This window comes from Camellia sinensis, chromosome 6, assembly GCF_055761805.1.
Source record: "Camellia sinensis isolate YWXY chromosome 6, ASM5576180v1, whole genome shotgun sequence".
In the NCBI taxonomy this organism is placed as follows: Eukaryota; Viridiplantae; Streptophyta; class Magnoliopsida; order Ericales; family Theaceae; genus Camellia; species Camellia sinensis.
Genome location: NC_138966.1, coordinates 107341473 through 107362786, shown reverse-complemented (window position 1 = coordinate 107362786; position 21314 = coordinate 107341473). Strand labels below are relative to the sequence as shown.

Genomic DNA, 21314 nt, shown 5'->3' with positions numbered 1-21314 from the left:
CACCTCTTCGTGAAACTCTATTTGCTCCTTAATAATTAGTTTGGGCACACAACTTAATGAATTTTTTTTATTACTATTATGTCCTCATTTAAAATGACTAAAAAGTACTTAATATTGAAAAAATACAAACCAAAGAGTTTTTGAATACTCCATTCATTATCAAGCTCAATCTTTCTTTCACTTCTATTATCTTCTTATTCTCTTCTCTTTGTATCTTCATACTCCATCCTATTTTACTTGAATCCATCATTCTTGTATTCTATTTCATATTGAAATTAACAATGCATAATAAAGAAAACGTTTCTAAACATTTATTATTATTATTATTATTATAGAGAAGTTAAGTTTTCTATTTAAATTTATTATTTTCGGCTGTTGGTTTACAAAATTTGTTTGGAAATTTAGTACCGAACAAATTACATTTACTCGGAGACTTGTTTCTAAACAAAATTCATATATTCGGCAGTATATTTCCAAAATAATGGTCATTGTTCAATATTTAATATCTGAACGATTGTTAATATTCAGCTCTGTGTTTTCGAACATTTATTTTTTTAACTTCATATTCTAATTCTGAACGAAAAGAACTATTTGGTATTATATCCGGCATTACATATGTTTTAATTTTCTATTGTTTGGACCTAAATATTTGAACACGTTTCATTTGCTTGGCACCAAGTATTTGAATAAATTCATAATTAAGTATCTAGACATATTTAATTTGTTCGTCATTGAGCACTGGATGGAATAATTAGTACCAATTTTTTGTTGTTCGGAATTGAGTATCTGGATAAAAAAGTTGGAACTAATTTTTATGGTTCGTAGCTGAGTATCCAGACATATTTAATTTATTCGGCACTAAGTATCCGAACACTGTAGAACTCACCTTTTTTTTTTTTTTTTCAAAGAATCAAAATTGAAAAGCCCCAAATTGATGGAATGCCAAAATACCCTAAAAACGATAGAGGTTGGTGACGAAGAGGGGTGACAGGTTAGAGATGGCGGGTAGGCGAGGAGGGTCTTGGAGATGACGGAATTACTCTACCGTGAAGGTGAGTTTGTGCCTCTATTATAACTATGAGACTAATGGGGTGTAAAAAAAAAACATAAGTTTCTAGTAAATTTCTAGGATTTTTAAGATTTTAAGGGCATAATGGGTATTATTTGGGGTGTAAAAAAGAATAAATAAAAATAAAATTTTTCAATTGGAGTGTTCAAAGTAATAGGGTGCTCAATTTAATTTTTTTTTTTGTACATTTAAAGCTACCCAACCCCTGCTTATTGATATATTTTTTAATGATAATTATAACCTCAATTAAAATAACTATGGTTTCGTTTGGCTATGTGGGTTAGGTTGAGACTAAATTAATCACTAAAAGTAGGGATGCAAGAAAAATCAATAAAACTGAGCCGACCGATCGAAATCGACCAAAATTTTAGTTTTCGGTCTGTTTTTCATAACATACAGTCTATTTCGGTTTTGAAACTTTTTATACTGATGTAAACTAAACTGACCGAATATTATATTTTAAATATTTTTTTATTATAATTTCTTGAACATTATATGAGAAGTAACTAATATAATACACTTTTGTGATAAAAATTAGTGAGAAAAACATATTGTAGACACCCTATTTTTGACTGTCCTTTTATTCCAAACACCCGATGATAAAAGTTACACTATACAATCTTTTGAATTCTCAGCGAATAATATTTGGATTCAAGCTCTAATCCCAAACCTTACACCCCATTTTGTCCAAACCATTTAGACCTTAAAACTCTCTTTTTCAAAATATTTTTTCAAATGTTTCTACGATGTTCTGAGGCTCATATTTCGACTAAAATATTACACTTTTCGGTAAACTGAGTAAGGACAAAGTGGAAATAAATGGAAGGGAGGTGAAATCTTTGAAAAATATTTAAAAACATCTTATTTATAGGTTTGGAGTTGGAGGAAATAGCGGGGATGGAAGAAAACTAGTTTAAGAAAATGTTAGGCATCAAATTGTTAAGAAAGAAATGAGTAGCCTTCACTAAATTAGGCATATCTCTCTGACCACTTAGAATTTAGATATAAGGCCACCACCATTGGAAATTAGAATTTCGGGGCTTCAATTTAGACTAGAGAATCACCTAAAATCGAGTCCGAATGAGGGATATATGCCCATTTGAAGTCGAGCCTAAAGTGTAGATTTTTGGACCTGACCGGGTTTGTTTAGACCCAGACGGGTTTCAATGAAAACTTCTCTAGAGTCCCTTTTTAGACCTGAATTTTCATTTTTAGGCTCAACCGGGTCTCATTAGCGCCAAACAGAACAGCTGGCGGGAATTGGACAGCTGGCTTTGTTTGTGGATATTTTCAACCAAATTGGCTCAAACTCTAAAATAGGACTTCCCACTTCAGATTTTAAGGTTAGAAAAACCTTCCAAGAGGCTTAGATATTAATGAGTTATCCTTGAACCTCCTTGAACCTTTAATCTTCTTTTGTTCTCCAAATCAACTTTCACCCTCCATACACCATTAAAGCTTGGATTTGAAGCCTTTTTGTAGAGATATCACAACATATTTTCAAAACCTAGACGGTTACGAAATATTTCCAAAGGCTTTGAAAGTTTTTGAGAGCTAAGAACGTCCATTTTCCTTCCAAAAGTTTCCTTGACTTCATATCACTTTTTAGCTATACATACACAATGCATACACCATTGTCACTTGTTCTTGAAGCTTTTTGTTGAATTTTCAAAGCTAATTTCAGAAACTTTAGGGTGTTGGAATCAAGTTTGTTAACTAAGAGTTTACCTCTCTTTTCAAAAGGTATAATTTTGCACCTTCTTCTTATATCTTCTTCTATTCTTTTCCTTTATTTTTCTTGTCTTTATATACTAAATTTTAGAGTTTTAAAGGGCTAAAAAAAATGGTTTAGAAGTCCAAAAAGTGGAGGGGTTCGCCACCTCTCCTTAGTCTTACTTACTAGCTTTGTGCCTCCTTGCTTTTGGCTTTGTTTTGTGCTCTTTTAACATCATTTTACCTATTGTTTTTTGCATGTTGGGGGCTGTTTAAGTGATGTTTTAATTTATTTAAATAGCTTATGCTTTGAATACTTTGCTTGTTGTGTTGTACGTCCGCATGGCTTCGGTTGTTTAGGCCTTAGACACCGAGTCATTCGAGTTGATAGCTTTATTTATTTAATTTCTATGTAAAGAGTTCTATTTTTGGTAATAATCAATCTCGCATACTTATTTTTGCACCTTCCCTCCTTTCTTGTTTTTCTTTGTTTGAGAGTTGTTTCAAGCGATTGATTATTATTCGAGGCATGAGAAAGAGACCCTATGCTCAATGGCTTAATCTCTTCGGAGGTTCATCGTCAAGGCATAGCCTCTCTTTCATGTTAAGGATCACTTCTCATTTGAAATTTCTTCTCATTTAGTGGACTTAACTATCACTTTGGACAAAATGATTAAGTAATGGAAAGGTAAGTCAAAAAGGATTAATAAAATTATTTTAAAATCGACTAAATCGACATAAAAAAGAGTAATAAAATTGGTTGGATTCGGCTGGACGTTATGTCGAGTCCATCGCGTCAAGAGTCATCATATGTTACTTCATGATATTTTGTTTATGAAACATGAGGCATGTCTATCTCTCTCTTTGAGCTAAATTCATGATAAGAAGGAGGGGTGGTCACCTTTCATTCCATCCATAAATTTATGTCCAAATCGTATTCGAAACCATCACGTAATTAACTTGCGATCATTGATGGGTTCGGAATTGAATTCACTCTTCTCTTAAGTTTCATGATAGCGGAGAGCAAAATGGACAAACATGACTTAAAGTTGCTCTGTCTGTATTGTTTTCACCCCAGAGCACACAATTATATTTTTGCAAGAAATTAGGGCACGACCAGCCTTGTTTGGACTCGGCCGGGCCTCATTAGGAACTGGCCGGGCTCCAATGTGTGGTAAACAGAGTTCTTTGGCAGAAACAGAGGGTAGTGGCTGAGGGTGAAACAAAACAGACAGACAAAGCAATTTCTGAGGATTGTCTTCGTCGGCGCGCGTGGGATCTTTGTTCATTCTTTATTTATTATTGTTGTAATAAAATAGTTATTCCTTTATTGTCTATTCGGATTTGTAATAGTTAGTTTATTTCAGACACTTGGACATTCATTCGGACCCTCTTGCATGAGGGCACAATTGTAATAAGTGTGTATGTCTTCCAACCCCTATTTTTTTTCTCCTTTTTATTTACCCGTTTATAATGGTAGCATCATATTTACTTAGCATTTTCTATGACTTGCATCCATTTGTTTTGCACGCATAAGGGTTCGGCTCATCATTCTAACCAATGTTAATTTCAAATTCTTTGTTCAAATACGTGATTTATAGCATACTTTGAAGTGGTTCATATGCCATGCTAGTAGCCGAACTTGTTATCTACATAATGTGTGCGTCGCATTAGTCATATTATATTGTTTAGGAGCATGAATTTTTTTCTAACCATTTTATTTCTTTTTTGACTTGCCTTGGAGTACTAGGTAAGTGTTTATTGCTTTAGTATGTTACATTTTATGTTTGTATTGCCATATCAAGTATATTCCATGAGGCTAAGTGCTTAAGTGATATACTTGTTTGAATGCGTAGATGAAAGCCTTTTTACTTAAGTTGGAATAATTTGATTAAATGAAAATACGAGTTTGCTTTTTCAAGTGACATGTATTCAAAATACTTTTTCAAAACAAACATAAAATCAATGCGTTCCAAATTTTGTGAATTGGTCTATACTTGTGTGCATCACCTAGTAAAGATTAGCCTAATAATCAGAACAAGAGTATATAATGTGAATAAGAATTATATCATGATTAGTAGAGGCTGATCTTTGATCAGGTGAGCGGAGTGTTCAATTAATTACCTTCTCTTCTCATACCTAAGTTCCTGAACTGAGACACTTTGGTAATGACGGACTAATGGCCTTTGGCACGAGTCATGGGTTTTCTAAATTTTCTAAAACTATTTAGGTGGCAACTCTGTAATCTGGCAAATCAGTCTATTTTTGACATTTTTTATTCAAATCGATTTTCCAAAAGATTTGTCGGATTTGGACTCATTTGTGTTTGTCTATTTCACATTGCAATTGTGAAATCAGATTCAGAACCACGGGAGTCTGAACTGTAGGGTTAATCGTATCCGAAAGGAGCACAAAAAGCAAGCTACGCATTTATAGAGCAATTTTCATATATTTTCCTCATTTATTTCAATGTAAAATTCTATAATCTATTATAAAACCTTTTAAAATTTCATATAAATTTGTCTTTTACATCAAACTGAAATGGAAACCAATAAAATCAAATCGTAGCATATGGTCTGTATCGTTTTCTCAATCATAAAAATCAAAAGGATTGGTTCGGTACTAAATATACTCTTAACACTGATCGAACCGAACCATTTACACCCCTAACTAAAAGACAAAATAGTTTAAAAAGTCAATAAGATAAAATGTCACATCAAAACTACAATTATTTTACTTTTTCTCTCATAAAAGTAAAAAAAGTGAACCCCAACAAACTTTTTACTCTTAAGCTAAAAAAGTCGCAATTCTAAAAAGCTAACTAATTTTTATTTTTTTTTGCTAATGACAACTATAATAGACACAAATTGAAATAGAAACCTACTCTCACAAAAATAACATTCAAAATTGATCACCTAAGCCTATCAGGCCAAATTGAATACCCAACCCATGACAAATCAATAACAAGAAATATAATTTTGGAGGGAAAAAATATGAGTCCAGACCCAAACCCAATCACGCTAGCCCAAAACAAAAAATATAATTTCCAGCGACGGCAGGAGATTTTTGGTTCTGTTTCTCTCTCTTCACGATCTCTCTCTCTTTGGTTCGTGCGGTCTGAAACCCTAACGTCGTGGTCTAAAACCATAACGTCACGATCTGAAACCTTAACGTCGTGATCGGAGAACCACTGCCATCGCATCAACGAGATATCTCTCTCTCTCTCTTCACGATCTAGTCGGAGAACCAGGCTAGGGTTTTGGTAGACCATAAGGTCTAGGGTATTAGGGGAAGGAGAAGGGAGCTAGGTCATCGACGACGACGGGTTTTGGCTCGCGCATCTCCGGCATTGTTTCAACGATGACTAGGTCATCTCCGGCGACGACACTCCATCTTTGGCCTGTACCCAACATCAATATAAAAAAATATATATAAAATAATTAATACTAATTGATACTAATAATTTTAATGAATATATGTAATGAACAAAAATAATTAAAATGAATAATAATAAAAGAAGAATAATAATATGAATAATAAAAATAATTGATGAACAAATTAATACTAATTTTAATAATTGATGAACAAATTAATAATAATAATAATTAATAATTGATACTAATTTTAATAATTGATGAACAAATTGATAATTTTTATGCTAATTGATGAACAAAAATCACAATTAATAATAATAATAATAAAGAAAAGAAATACAGACATAAATAAATAAAATAAATATGTAAAAAATAATATGCAATGAAATCACAATATTAATATAAATTAGAACATAAATATTAATTTTAATAAATTAATAAATTAAATAAAATTAACGAAGACAAAAAATTATAACAAACAAATCCACAGCTTATATTTAAAATTATAATTTATAATATGTTAACGCATCATCTATTATAATTTATAATATATTTAAAATTATAATTTATAATATGTTAAGGCATCATTTATTATAATTTATAACAACAATAATTCATCCCATTAAAAACATCACCATTAATGACACTAATGCATTAAAAAAAAAAAAATACAACTCTAAAACTAAAATATCACATCATTAATAACCAGACCCACTGCCACATAATTAGTGGGAGTACTGAGCAATTTTCAATTTATAATATGTTAACGCATCATCTATAATCTCCAGACGGTGTTTGGACCAATATCTTTTACACTTCCCCTCAATTGTCATTTTCAGAACACTACTCTCTCACACTACACTTACAGAGACTCCACCACAGGTCACACTCTCCATCATCAACAATGGCCATGAATCCAATCCAAAATCCAATCCAATTCGGAATCATAGGGTGCGCCGACATCGCACGCAAGGTGTCAAGGGCCATCATTCTGGCCCCCAACGCCACCCTCTACGCCATCGGCAGCCGCTCCATCGACAAAGCCTCGCAATTCGCCGCCGCAAATGGCTTCCCTCCCTCCGCCAAGATCTACGGCAGCTACGACGCCGTCCTCGACGACCCCGACGTGGACGCCGTCTACGTCCCCCTCCCCACCAGCCTGCACATCCGGTGGGCGGTGTTGGCGGCGGAGAAGAAGAAGCACCTCCTCCTCGAGAAGCCCGTCGCTCTCAATGTCTCGGAATTCGATCAGATTCTCAAGGCCTGCGAAGCTAATGGAGTTCAGTTCATGGACGCTACTATGTGGATGCATAATCCCAGGACTGCTAAGATGAAGGAATTTCTATCTGATTCGCAGCGTTTTGGACAACTCAAAACGGTAAATTTTGATTCATTAGTTTATTTCTTCATATATAGGGATTGATTGAGAAATTTGTTTGATTCGATGTTTAGTTTCGTTGAAATTAACTCGTTATTGTTATTTTGGGGAAAAAATAATATGGAATTCCCTAAGTTGCTCAAAATTTTGTCGGAAATGTTTGGTTGGATTCTTAAAAATCTTTTTTAAGATTTTTTTTTTTTAAAAAAAAACTAAAAATTAAATTTGTAAAATAAATTTAAAAAATTACCACTTTTATATAATTTTATCTTTTTCAGAGCAAAAATATTTGAAAATCTTTTTATATTTGTTTTTATCAAATTAATTTCAATTTTTCAAAAAAATTTCATGGCCAACGAAACCAAAGGGTGGTAGGTAAAACACAAACATTGTATTTTTTTGATGTTGATGAAAAATGAAAATTAATGAAAAAAATTTCCATAGCCAATAGAAAACAAACTTAGGTGGAATTTTTGAAAGCTAGAAAAAGTTTATCTAACTAAAATTTTACATGTCACCACACCGCCATTACCACGGCCACCGCTACCATCACCACTGCCGTCACCCCAACACCATGCCACTGCCACCACCTCCGCCTCCATCTTTGTTCCACCACCACCACCACCACCAAACATAGAAAAATATTTTCCTTGCAAACAAACGGAGTGTAAGAATGTGGCATGTTCCCGTGTCGAACACTGCACTCATAGGACACTTCTTGGCGCGCTGGACACATGTCCAAACATTCATATTATTATTTTTTCTTCATACTTTTTTAGATTGACATATAAAGGTGGCAATTGATTGACAGGAAGACATCTGTGATGAAGATGGAGTTCTGTAGAATTGTCAGTAGGTCCTAGGGAGGAGGCAACAACAGGTTCACTAAACATTTTCCACACCTCTTTGAGACCAATCATGATGATATTAGGAGGTAGATTGAAGATTCCAGTGCGGAGTCTGAGATATTAGGGCAATCAAGCCTTCGATTGGCTTTAGTGGTATAAGAAGATAGTAGAGCATAGGAGGTAGATGTTGTTTGCAAGAATAGGTGTTCATCTTTATCAAATTTTGTGATTAAGACAGGGAAGAAGCTTTTTTTTTTTTGGATAAATAACCAACTTTATTAAAAGGCATCAAGGCGATGTAAAGAATACAAAAGCTAAACCAACTATGCACCACGAGGAACTACACAAAACATGAATAAAGCAAGCAAAAGAACTATGAAGACAAGTCCTCTACAAATTCAACAAAAGACAAAACGGCCGGGTCCACAGTCAGCGTTAACCAACTATGCACCACGAGGAGCAAACGCCTCTCCAACCAAACCACCGAACGCATCTCCCTCAAAAATACCCGCCGATTACGTTCCAATCACAGTAGCCACATAAGACAATGGCCAGCCAAGTTCCAAGCTCTCCGCCTTCTCTTCCCAACCCTCCTCCCAACCCAGCTTTGTAACACAGCCCTTACAGTCCCTGGCTGAACCCAATCCAAACCAAAGAGAGCTACTATAGACATCCAAAGACATGAAGCAACCGGACAGCAAATAAGCAAATGATCTACTGACTCCGCAGCTCCATAACACATGCAACACAAATTGACCAAAATATGCCCACGCTGACTCAAATTATCAATCGTCAGAATACGGCCTAATGCAGCTGTCCACACAAAGAAAGCAACTTTAGACGGACAACCCACCACCCAAACACTCTTCCAAGGGAAAGGCACTCCAACCCTCCTTGTCAGCTTATGGTAAAAAGAGGATACAGAAAACACCCTTTTAGACTTCGGACAATCCCACCTCATAAAATCCTCTCCAGCCCCTCTAAACCGAAGCCCATACAAAAAACCCAACAGACCCAGCACTTGCCCTATCTCCCAATCCTGCACTTGTCGATGTAGAACAACATTCCACACAACTACCTGGCCTTGCATCTGGGCATAAGAATCCACCGTCGCCTCTCGGTCAGTGGCAATCCGAAAAAGCAACGGAAACATCACCGCCAATGGCAGCTCCACACCCCACCTATCCCTCCAAAACCGAACCCGGGTCCCCTCCTCAACCAAAAAACTCACATTCTTCCAAAACTCCTTCCGTCCCAACCAAATTCCTTTCCATAAACTGTGACCATGTGAATGGGTAACCTCCTCCGTACTCCAATCCCCCCATCCCAAACCATATTTAGCCCCGACCACCTTCGTCCACAACCGCTCCCCCTCTACCCCAAACTGCCATAACCACTTCCCCAAAAGAGCCAAATTAAATGAAATCAAACTCCGGATCCCCAAACCCCCCATCTCCTTAGGAGAACAGATTTGCTCCCAGGCTACGAGATGATAATGGAAGGATTCTGACCCTTTTTCCCATAAGAAATTCCTCTGTAACTTTTCCAACCTTCGAGCAACAGACATAGGAATAACATGTACTGACATGAAATAAGTCGGGATACTCGAGAGGACACTCTTGATCAGTGTAACGCGGCCCCCTTTCGAAAGATATTGCAGCTTCCACCCTGCCAAACAACGTGCACCCTGTCCACCACCTCATTCCACACCCTTGGAGCCTTAAAAGAAGCTCCCAAAGGTAACCCCAAATAAGTTGTGGGTAAGGCGACTATCTTACAACCCAAAATTGCAGCCAATATAGAAATACGTGGCACGGACCCAACCGAAATCAACTCTGATCTCCCCAAATTCACCCGAAGTCCCGAGACCGCCTCAAAATAGAGAAGAACACACTTTAAATAACCAACCTGACTCTCCTCCGCGCCACAAAAAATAAGAGCATCATCCTCATAAAACAAGTGAGACACCACTAATATAGTAGTCCGCTCCATACCCACCTCAAAACCCTTCAAAAGACCCCTCCGAACTGCAGTAGATAACAAGCGCTCGAAAGCCTCTATAATTAAAATAAACAATAAAGGAGACAAAGGGTCAACCTGCCGTAAACCCCTATGAGTCGGGAAAAATCCTGCTGGCATCCCATTCACTAGGACAGACATCCTAACTGTCGATATACAAAACTGAATCCACTGCCTCCACCGTTCCCTAAACCCCATTCGCTCTAACATATACATCAAAAACCGCCAATTCACATTAACATATGCCTTCTCAATATCTAACTCACAAATAAGACCAGCACACCCTTGCCGAATTCGCGTGCCAACACTCTCATTTGCTACCAACACAGCATCCAAAATTTGATGCCCCCCCCCTCCCCCCCCACAAAGGCATTCTGGGACTTAGACACCAGCCCCTCCAAGACACCGCTCAACCTGTTAGCCAAAACTTTCGCCAGAAGTTTGTACACACTCTCCAACAGGCTAATGGGTCGGAAATCTTTTATATCTGCCGCCCCACCCTTCTTAGGAATTAACGCTACAAAAGTTGCATTAAGACTCCTTTCAAACTGCTCGGACTGATAAAACTGAGCAAACAAGGCTAAGACATCTGTCTTGACCACTTCCCAACACTGTTGGAAGAAAAGCATAGTAAAACCATCCGAGCCTGGCGCCTTATCCCCAGACATTTTCTAAAGAGCCTCGAAAACCTCCTCCTTGGAAAAAGGCCGCTCCAGCATTTGCCTGTCCGCCTCTGAAATAGCATCAAACTAAACACCATCCAAACTTGGCCTCCAAGTCCCATCCTTCCCCTGAAACAAATGCTGGTAAAAGCCCACTATGCCCTCTCTCACCTCCTCCTCTGACGATAACAACACCCCATTAACCCACAACTTCCCAACTTGATTAACCCGACGATGAGCATTCGCCATATGGTGAAAATATTTTGTATTCCGATCTCCATCTTTCAACCACAAACATCGCGACCGTTGGCGGTAACTAATCTCCTCCATATGAGCCACCTGACCATACTCCTGTCTCAGCCCCTCACGGACCGCCAACTCCTCAGTAGTCAAGCTACCCGCCACTTCCTTTGCATCTAACTCTTGCAATACAACCAAAAGATTAGCTTTTTGAGTATCTAACTGGCCAAACACCTCCTTATTCCACCTTCACAAGTCGGCTTTTAAAAGTTTTAATTTCTGAGCCAATTTGTAACTAGGATCTCCCATGACATCATAGCCTTCACACCACGACCGAACTATATCCACAAAACCTGCAGATTGTGCCCACATATTTTCAAATCTAAATGGCACCGGTCCACTCCGAATCCCACCACTATCCAACAGTACCCGGCCAATGATCCGAGACAGGACGCTCCAATCTTTGTTGAACCACTCGGGAGAAATGCTTTTCCCAATCTCCTGAAATCAAAAACCGGTCAATACGCGAAAATACCCGACCACCCGACCAAGTGAAGCTACCTCCCTGCATCGGGAGATCAATCAACTCCAGATCATCAATCAACGAAGAAAAATCTCGTATAGCACCCACTGCTGGGCGCAAACCCAACTTCTCCTCCGAACAACGCACCATATTAAAATCCCCCCTACACACCATGGCGCTGACCACCGGAAAGCAATATTCTGTATTTCGTCCAAAAATAAAGACCGCTCTGCCCCTCTCACCAGCCCATAAACTCTTGTGAACACCCAACGGAAATCATCTCCAATACAGCGAAACAAACATGATAGAGAAAAACTACCCACCTCTTCCTCCTCTTTATCAACCACTCTTTGATACCAACACACTAAAATGCCCCCAGCCACCCCAACAGACAGCAAGTATGACCAATCTATCTACCGCCCCCTCTCCCCCACACCTCCATAACCACCGCCTGGTCTATGTAATCCATTTTGGTCTCCTGAAAACATACAACATCCGCTTTCGCCTTCCTCAAAATCGCCCTGACCGTCACCCTTTTCCCTCTATCATTAAGACCACGCACATTCCAAGTCAAGATTTTCAACCGCATGGCAATAATGATTGGTTAACCCGCTCCTTCCTAACAACCCTACCACCTTCTGGTGGCCTATCATAATTAATAGAACACTGCAAATTTCGCAACTCTCGAGCACCCTTTCCCTGATGCCCAACCACCTGCAACTGTTTCCCACCTGGATCACTCCCCCTCCATGATGCCTCAATGGTAGAAAACAGTCTCATTGCTTCAGCCTTATGCCCAACAAATGAAACCCCAAGCAAAGAGCTAATCTCCTGAATCTGGGACAACACCCAAGCAGACACCTGACTCGGATCAGGAATTGCATCACCTGCAAAATTCTCGGTGGCGGTCCCAACCCCGACAGCCGTAGAGTCCATAGTCTTCATTTCCATTGGGTGAAGAACCAAAGGCAAACTCTTACCGTGAACAGTCCAGACTAAGGTCGACGTGACAGCCCAAACCGGCGCCTTCCTATTCGCAACCTTCAGACCTCGGAACCAGCATCTGACTAGTTTCAGCATATGGTCGCGCCTCATCCCTGCCCTCTTCTGAATTGAACTTGGGCTGACGCTGCGAAGGCCCAGTCGCCAACGGCGACTGCGTGGGGAACACATCGGCGACTGCCGTCGGTCCTTCCTCGCCAGCAAGGACCCCTCTGATGAAGGTGAACCCACACTCCGACGGAGTAACTCAAAAACCCGTGCCACCGGTGGATCCTCTACTTGACCCGTAAGCTGCCCAGGTGGTTCCTTAGAAGATGGGCCCAAACTAGGGTAAAAAACACGGTCCACAAAAGACTCACCCAAGCCACACCCATTGAACATACCATGAAGCCCAATAGCCTCACCCTCGGTAAAGGCCTCAGATTGGGCTTGATTGAATGTCTGCCGGTCCAAAAGGCCCATTTCCTGATGACCCATCTCCTGTTGGGCCTGTGGCTGCCTCCATTGACCCCCAGCCCTAAATTTCCCAAATCCCGTGGGCCTAGGCCTCCATTGACCCACAACCCTAAATTTCCCAAGTCTCTGAGGATTCAAACGTGATCCCCTCCGCTCCCTCAATCTCTGCAACTGAGCTGTCCTTCGAAATCCTTGCCACGCCTTCCGTCCGTGATTCACGCCTTTCAAAACCGGCCGATCTGTAATTGTAGAACCACCTAACGCCGGCACAGCAACCACCACTGGCCCAGTTTCCGACTAGATAGGCAGCGTATAACACCGTGAACCCCATCAGATTGAAATCTGCGACGGATACCCACTGGCCTGGCTACGCACCTTCAACGGAACACACCCCAGCATCTCCACCGACTCATCGATCGCTACAAAACCACCACATCTGTTGCCAATCTCGCGAAACAACTCAGGACTTCGAAGGTGGATTGGAAGGCCCAAAATCTGTACCCAGTTATTGGATATCGAAACTGGTGCCCCGCCATCCTCACACAGCGAATCCAGCGACCACCAGCTAAGAACCATATCGCGCCCAGCTATCGTCCACTGCCGTCGTATCACACTCTCAGCCTCACGCCGTGATCTGAAGACAAAGAGGTAAAATTGCCCTCCAATTCCATAAACCTCCACTTTTCCCGACGGTTTCCACCATTGAAGCACCCAATTTGCGACCACCAACGTATTGAAACCTTTTTCCCCCAAAACCCCCACCCTCCCCACTACCGCTCTATCCACCTTCCGAAACCACCCCCCTTCAGAACCTACTTGAACCACCACATCCCCCACATCCGCATCCCGATGAACTGGCGCAATCACCTTCGGTGGCCTCCCTACTACCTCCACCCTTGGTTGGTTGTTCTTCGTTCTGGCCCATCCATCCCCAAAGGCAAAACCCTCCATGACCAATGCAACTCCCTCCCAACCACCAGCAGAATCAGATTCTGGCACGAAAATCTGTTCTCTTCTGCTAGCAGTCGTGGCCACCATCTAAAACGAGGATTTGCCATCCTCTTCTCCTCGAAGGGAAGAAGCTTTCTACTAGGCCATTAAAGAAGATGGAGTCTGAAAGAGGGATGGATCTTCCTTTAGCTATTTTATACCTAAAGGGAGAAGAGGAGAGGGAGTAGATTTGAGCCGAAGGCAGTGAAGGAGAAGGCCGTAGGTGTTAGTGATTCAAATAGAGAAGGGATGAGATTCAAGGAGGGCAGGGTGAAAGGAAGCTTTCAAACCAGTGGTAGTATCTCACTAATTCAGATATGGTGTGTAAAGGGGGAACGATGTCAGTTGAGGAAGGGACCGAGGCATTAGGTGGGTGGTGAAAAGTTTTAAAGGACTTGGCAAATATCTTAGAGAGCTTCTAAAGGCATCAAGATAATTGCTCATGCATTTGTATGCCTTGTATCATATGGAAATATACTGATACATGTGGGTGTAAAGAGAACATTAGTGGGCATATTTATAAGTTTTCAATTTCTTGGGCTCCCTTGTGAGGATTTGATAATGATGCATTGAAGTTGCTAATGGCTATTAAAGCAAAAAAGAGGCCACAGATGAATGGTAAGTCTGCAAGGAGTGAGGGAATCAAAGCTAGATGTGGAAGGGAGTTAAAAAAAAATTGTTAGCTGTTAGAATTTCCCATCTTTACCTTCACCTACTCCACTACACACTCCACTTCACCTACCTCCACTTCACCACACACTCCACTTCACCTAACCCACTATCACCTCCACTACACCTACTACCACATTTTCTTCTATATATAGATTGTATAGGAATTGTAATAAAACAATCTTGTAATCAATCAGAATCAATCAATATTACATCAGTTTATTTTACATGGTATCAGAGCAGGTTTAGAATCAAATAATTCTGCTTGACCGGCGGGCGGCAGTCTCGCCTTGGCCGCCCGCCGGATCTCTACACATACCTTCACTCCGCTGCATCTTCAACTCTCTCTCTGTATTGAAATTCAGGGAGAAAGACAGACACACACCAGTCCTCTTCTCGGCCATCACACACACAGACGCTGTGAACCACCGTGGACCACCAATAATTCTCTCGCTGTCTCTCGCTTCTTCGATCGAATTTACAGCTTCCCATTAATGGGTTCTCTGCTCGGTGACTGGCCTTCCTTCGACCCTCACAACTTCAGCCAACTTCGACCCTCTGATCCGTCAAACCCTTCGAAAATGACGCCTGTCACTTATCATCCTACTCATGATCGGACCCTTCCACCCCCTAATCAAGTGATGTCTTCAGAAGCCAAAAATATACTTCTTAGACATATGTATGAAGGTTCTAAAGAGCTGAGACCAAAGAGACCTGCCTCCGAACTTCTGACACCAGAGCATGGCAACAAGCATCCAAGGGCTTCTGCTTCAGACACCCCTCCCACCTCCGATACCAACTCGCTTACCACAGTCGGCGGCAAATCGAAGATCTCGGTCACCGAAGCCACGGCGAATTCGACGGCCCTGAAGGACAGCAATGACGACAACAAGAAGCAGGACGAGGAGGATCCTGCTGTTTCTAATATCCAGAGGACGATCCGCCGAGCCGAGCGCTTCGGTATACCCGTGCAGCTCTCCGAGGACGAGAAGCGTCCTTCTCGCGTTCAAAGGTTTGGGATTGAGTCTACAGTGCATGGTTCAGATGCATTTAAGACATCAGAGGAGCAGAAGAGAAAGGCTACAGAGGAGCCGACGAGAAAGGCTAGCGCGGCGTGGTTCGGGCTTGTGCAATCTGAGCCTGTTGCTGGGGCGGCAAAGAAGAAAACTAGGCTTGCCAGATTTGGCTCTGCCACTAAGACAGATCCACTAGAAGCAGACAACCAATAAACAAAATAAAATAAAAATAAAAATAAAAAGAAGATTATCACTTTCCAACCCACCGTCCACCACTTTTTGCCCATACCTATATATTTTTTTTTATTTTTAAACCACTCTTCACTTTTGCATCCCACTAACTGACTCCCTCCAATATCAACACTATATCCCACCACCAACGCATGTTCCCCACTTATATTTTTTTTTTTTTTTCTATTTCTTTTACTCCTCTTTTTAACACAGACACGCGCCACCCCCATCCCTTTCTTTTCTTTTCTTTATTCTCCACTTTCTTTCTTTTCTTTTATTTTCTTTATTTATTTATTTATTTACTTAAAACAAAAAAAAAAAAAAAAAAAAAAAAAACAACAAAAACAACAAAAACAAAAAAAACAAACAAACAAACACGGAGGAAGAAGACGAACTGCACACTCATTTTATTCATATCGGGCCTCACCCCGATCACCATTTTTACACACACAAAAAAAAAAAAAAAAAAAAAAAAAAAAAAAAAAAAAAAAAAAAAAAAAAAACAAACAAACAAACAAACACAACAACCACACCCACAGTGGGATTTTTCTTTTCCCTTCTCTATTCTACTGCAGGTCTCTTCTTCTTACTTTTATCTTGGGTGTCCCGTGCCAGTCCGGCCTCCGGATTTCCTACGCCACCGAGCACATTTCCTCCATACTCCTCCACTGCCGTATATGGCAGCCCTCCAAAACGGAACATCACGGTGGCCTTCCGCTTCAGCTCCTTGTTTTCTGCCCTTAGCACGCTTATCTCTGCTCGCGCATCCTTATACATGCGTTGGAGCAGAGCCAGCTGGGAGTTTACATGCTGCACCTCATTTGTTCTACTCTGTAGCCGGTTCGACAAATTTGTGACCGCCGTCATGCTTTCCACACATGCCTTCAGAGTATACTGATTGGCCTCCACATCTGACAGCACCGCCAATTTTTGCTCCACCGACCGCATCGGAAAATTCAACGGAGCAAACTCCGGGGCACTTGGTTGAGGTTCCAGTGCCACCGCACCAGTTCTCTCTCCTGTTGACTCGTTGAGGTCGGGAAAGAGGGTGAGCAGCCCGCGGGAAGACGAAGCCATTTTTCTGGGCTACAAAGTGTTCCACAGTTTCTCTCTCCGAAGAGGCAGAGTTTTTCAGAGAAGGTTGGTTTCAGAGGTTTCAGAATGGTATGCCTCAGCCTCCGTTTTCTCTGCCTCAGCCTCAGCCTCTGTCTTATAGCCGAGGCAGCCACGCGCATCGCGCGCCTCTTACCACCAGCCGACAAACGGGCACGCAAGCCAAGGCGCCCACGTGCCTCGCCATCATGTCCGGCACACCTTTTGATGAATTGGGCACGCCTTTTGATGGCACGCCTTTTGACAAAATTGGGCACACCTTTTGAGGGTGCCACTTTTCCAAGGGTCCGACAAGACTCTATAAACTGTCCCGACATTTGATACCGGTTAGCTTTTTCAAGGGTCCGACAAGACTCTGTAAACTGTCCCGACATTGATTCCGGTTAGCTCCTTTATGGGTCCGACAAGACTCTGTAAACTGTCCCGACATAGATTCCGGTTAGTTTCTACAAGGGTCCGACAAGACTCTGTAAACTGTCCCGACATTGATTCCGGTTAGTTTCTACAAGGGTCCAGCAAGACTCCGTAAACTGTCACAACATTGTCTTCTACAACGGTCCGACATGACCCCATAAACTGTCTTCTACAACGGTCCGACATGACCCCATAAACTGTCTTCTACATCGGTCTGACACCACCATACAGTGTCCTCTACAACGTTATGACACCCCATACAGTGTCTTCACCAACGGTCTGACACGACCATACAGTGTCTCCTATCCTTTTTTATTTTTATGTATTTTCTTGTTTTGTTACTCTCTCCAAACTCAAGTTGGTTAGTTTCTCTCCTCCTTGAGTTTGCGGGGGGCTGTTAGAATTTCCCATCTTTACCTTCACCTACTCCACTACACACTCCACTTCACCTACCTCCACTTCACCACACACTCCACTTCACCTAACCCACTATCACCTCCACTACACCTACTACAACATTTTCTTCTATATATAGATTGTATAGGAATTGTAATAAAACAATCTTGTAATCAATCAGAATCAATCAATATTACCATCCATTATGAGGCTAGAGATAATAAGATTGTCATGTAGGAGGCAGAGGAGGGATACGTGATGTTGGTTGCCCTTGGATATTGGTTAGAGTACTGGATAGGTTGGTTAGAGTATTGGATAGGCTAGCTTTTTGTAGCTTATATGGTTTTGTCAGTGTCCATGGAGGCTTGCGTTGATGTAGAAGTTCTTGTTTGCCCCCACACTACCTTCTTTAATATAAAATTTTAATTAATAATAAAAAATATATATATATATATATAATAAAATAAAATAAAATAAAGAACAGAAAAGCTACACCTCTGTTATCATCTATTGCTAGTTTTTTTCACAGAACCAAATTAATGAGGAACTCAGCTGCTCTATTTGACCTCCTTAGCAATGTGCTAGAAAGACGGAGCTCGATTTTATTAGAAATATCACAATTTAGCTTTCATTTGGATATTTACAGCTTCAAATACCTGAACATGGAAGGAACCTTTGGAACTAACAATAATTCCAATGTGGTTTAGTAATTTATATCATTCATGTACCAGAAGAAGAAAATAAATGTTTATATATATTGTTTTCTATTTCAGTTATTGGGGCAAGCTATGGCTGGTAGGGTGGGGGTCATAACCCGTATGATAATGAATATTGGGTAAATTACCATAGCAAGATAGTATGAAATTCAGTGCTCATGCATATTCATGCATATGGAGGTTGATGGCTTTATAAAGTTGGGGAATAAATCCCTTCGCAATTAGGAAGGTGGAGCTAGATAGCTTTGTGAAGTTGGAGAATAGTTCCCTTGTATTACAAGAAAAGATTAGTGTAAAGTAATAGTTCATATAGGACCAAGGGGTTGGCCTGGTGGTTAAAGTGCTCCCTTACTAGGTGTGATGCCTGAGTTCAAGTTGTGCTGCTGCGCTATGCAGTTTCCCTTCCCTATTCCACTCCTACTGATTGTCAAAAAAAAAAAAAAAAAAAAAAAAGGTATAGAGTTCATATAATTTTAGATGGAGAGTCTAGTACTGTCTTCTTGGTTCATGTTCAGTATCTTGTATCATTTTCTGAAATTGATAGTTTACATGGAAAATTATCTTCTACCTGACACTCATCTACTTTTCCCTTGATTTGTGAGGATGACATCACAGCCTCCTTATTGAAGTCATGAGTGCCTTATTCTTGACAAATTGCGTTTCGTTGTACCAGAATTATTCCCTTTTATATTGCTAGAAAATGATCTCTTGTAAATCCCACAGATAAACAGCTGCTTTACATTTGCTGCCGACCCAGATTTTCTCAAGAATGATATCCGCATGAAGCCAGACCTCGATGCTCTTGGTGCTCTTGGTGATGCTGGGTGGTACTGTGTCCGCTCGATCCTTTGGATTGCTGATTTTGAGCTGCCTAAAACAGTAGTAGCTTTGCGCGGTCCGGTTTTGAATGAAGTGGGAGTAATTCTATCGTGTGGTGCTTCTTTGCATTGGGAAGATGGTAAAGTAGCGACCTTCCATTGCTCGTTCCTATCAAATTTGACCATGGATGTAACTGCTATTGGAACAAAGGGAACTTTGCATCTTCGGGACTTTATTATTCCTTTTGAAGAGGACAAGGCTTCATTTACAACGGCGACAGAATCGTGGTTCAATGAACTCGTGACGGGTTGGGTACCAAAGCCTAGCGAGCACACTGTCACAACCGATCTTCCTCAGGAAGCGTGCATGGTGAGGGAATTTTCGAGGTTGGTTGGGGGTATAAAAGGAAATGGACAAAGTCCTGAGAAAAAGTGGCCGACATTCAGTAGGAAGACACAACTGGTTCTGGATGCAGTCAAGGCATCAATTGAGAAAGGTTTCGAACCCATTGAGGTTGTGAGTTAATTTAGACTCTCTACTTCTCATGTCTGGTATTATTCTTGAACTAGAATGCTGTTTATTGCACATTCAGTTGGATTGTTTTTCTTCTGTTTTTGTGAGCTTGAATATCTATTTTTAGGTCCTTGTATTCTCTGTTCAGTTTTCTGGATTTGTACTTCTTAATTTTCATGAGATACTGCAAACTTTGATTGTGAATGTAATAAATAATTTTCAGTCATCTGCTATTTTCTTAGATCTCTTGGGGAAAAAATTGTGAAGTTGCTTAAGATCCCATATTTTTTTTTGTATAAATCTGTTCACTTTCCAAATGGGTAGTATTTTCTTTACGACAGGGGAAATGTGTGGCTTGAATCTGTGGTAATTGAATGCAAAAGAAACCTCAATATCTTCAAGGAACACAGAAAATTGCAAGAAAAATATTAATAAGCTTTGCAACCAACTGCTTAGGCTCACTGATGTAGCGGAAATGTGTAAGAGCAGAATCTATAGCAACAAGACTAATACAAATCTTCTGTAATTCTGTAGAATTCAAAATTACCATAGGGAAAAATGTAGGAAAAACTCTCAAATGAATTTTCTATTATTCATCATTGACTGAACACTGTTAGCCATAAAACCTTATAATAATAGAAATCCTAACAACTTAGGCTAGTTTTGGATGACAGGAATCTTGAGAGAGAATGCGAATGTGATTCCGGGTCTTCATGATTCCAGCAGCATTTGAAACATAATGGATAGGAAAGTGATTCCTCTGTTTCAGCAGGAATCACATTATCAAACTATGTAGGAATTCACTTTCCAATGGGAATATTACATTCGTGAAAGAATGTCAACTGTTTAAAAGTACAAAATTAATAATTCGGTCAATAATATTTAAAATTGTATCATACTATTTAAAAGTACAAAATTAATAATTTGGTCAACAATATTTAAAATTGTATCATTTTCCCTTTTAACGCGTATTTGGTTGGAGAATTTAAGAAGGGATTTGGAAAGAGAAAGGGAAAATGTAGGTAAAATGTGAATAAAATATACTTACATTTCACCTAATTTTGTACACTTTTTTTCTTTTTTTTTTTCTAAATCTTTTCCCAAATCCATCAACCAAACTCAACGTAAGGATTCCTAATGCAATGTAAGAGAA

At 40.1% G+C, this 21314-nt stretch overlaps 2 protein-coding genes across 2 annotated transcripts; both read left to right on the top strand.

Annotated features, from left to right (window-relative positions):
• The first annotated feature begins 6906 nt into the window (after nt 1-6906).
• On the top strand, nt 6907-20387 carry LOC114279858 (putative oxidoreductase At4g09670). Its single transcript, XM_028222151.2, has 2 exons — nt 6907-7534; nt 19553-20387. The coding sequence occupies exons 1-2, from the start codon at nt 7061-7063 to the stop codon at nt 20171-20173; spliced, it is 1095 nt and encodes a 364-aa protein (XP_028077952.2). The 5' UTR covers nt 6907-7060; the 3' UTR covers nt 20174-20387.
• Nucleotides 13743-16717, top strand: LOC114269217 (uncharacterized). The gene has a single exon (XM_028210499.2). It carries the CDS (start codon nt 15438-15440, stop codon nt 16170-16172), a length of 735 nt encoding a protein of 244 aa, XP_028066300.2. The 5' UTR covers nt 13743-15437; the 3' UTR covers nt 16173-16717.
• Nucleotides 20388-21314: the final 927 nt, after the last annotated feature.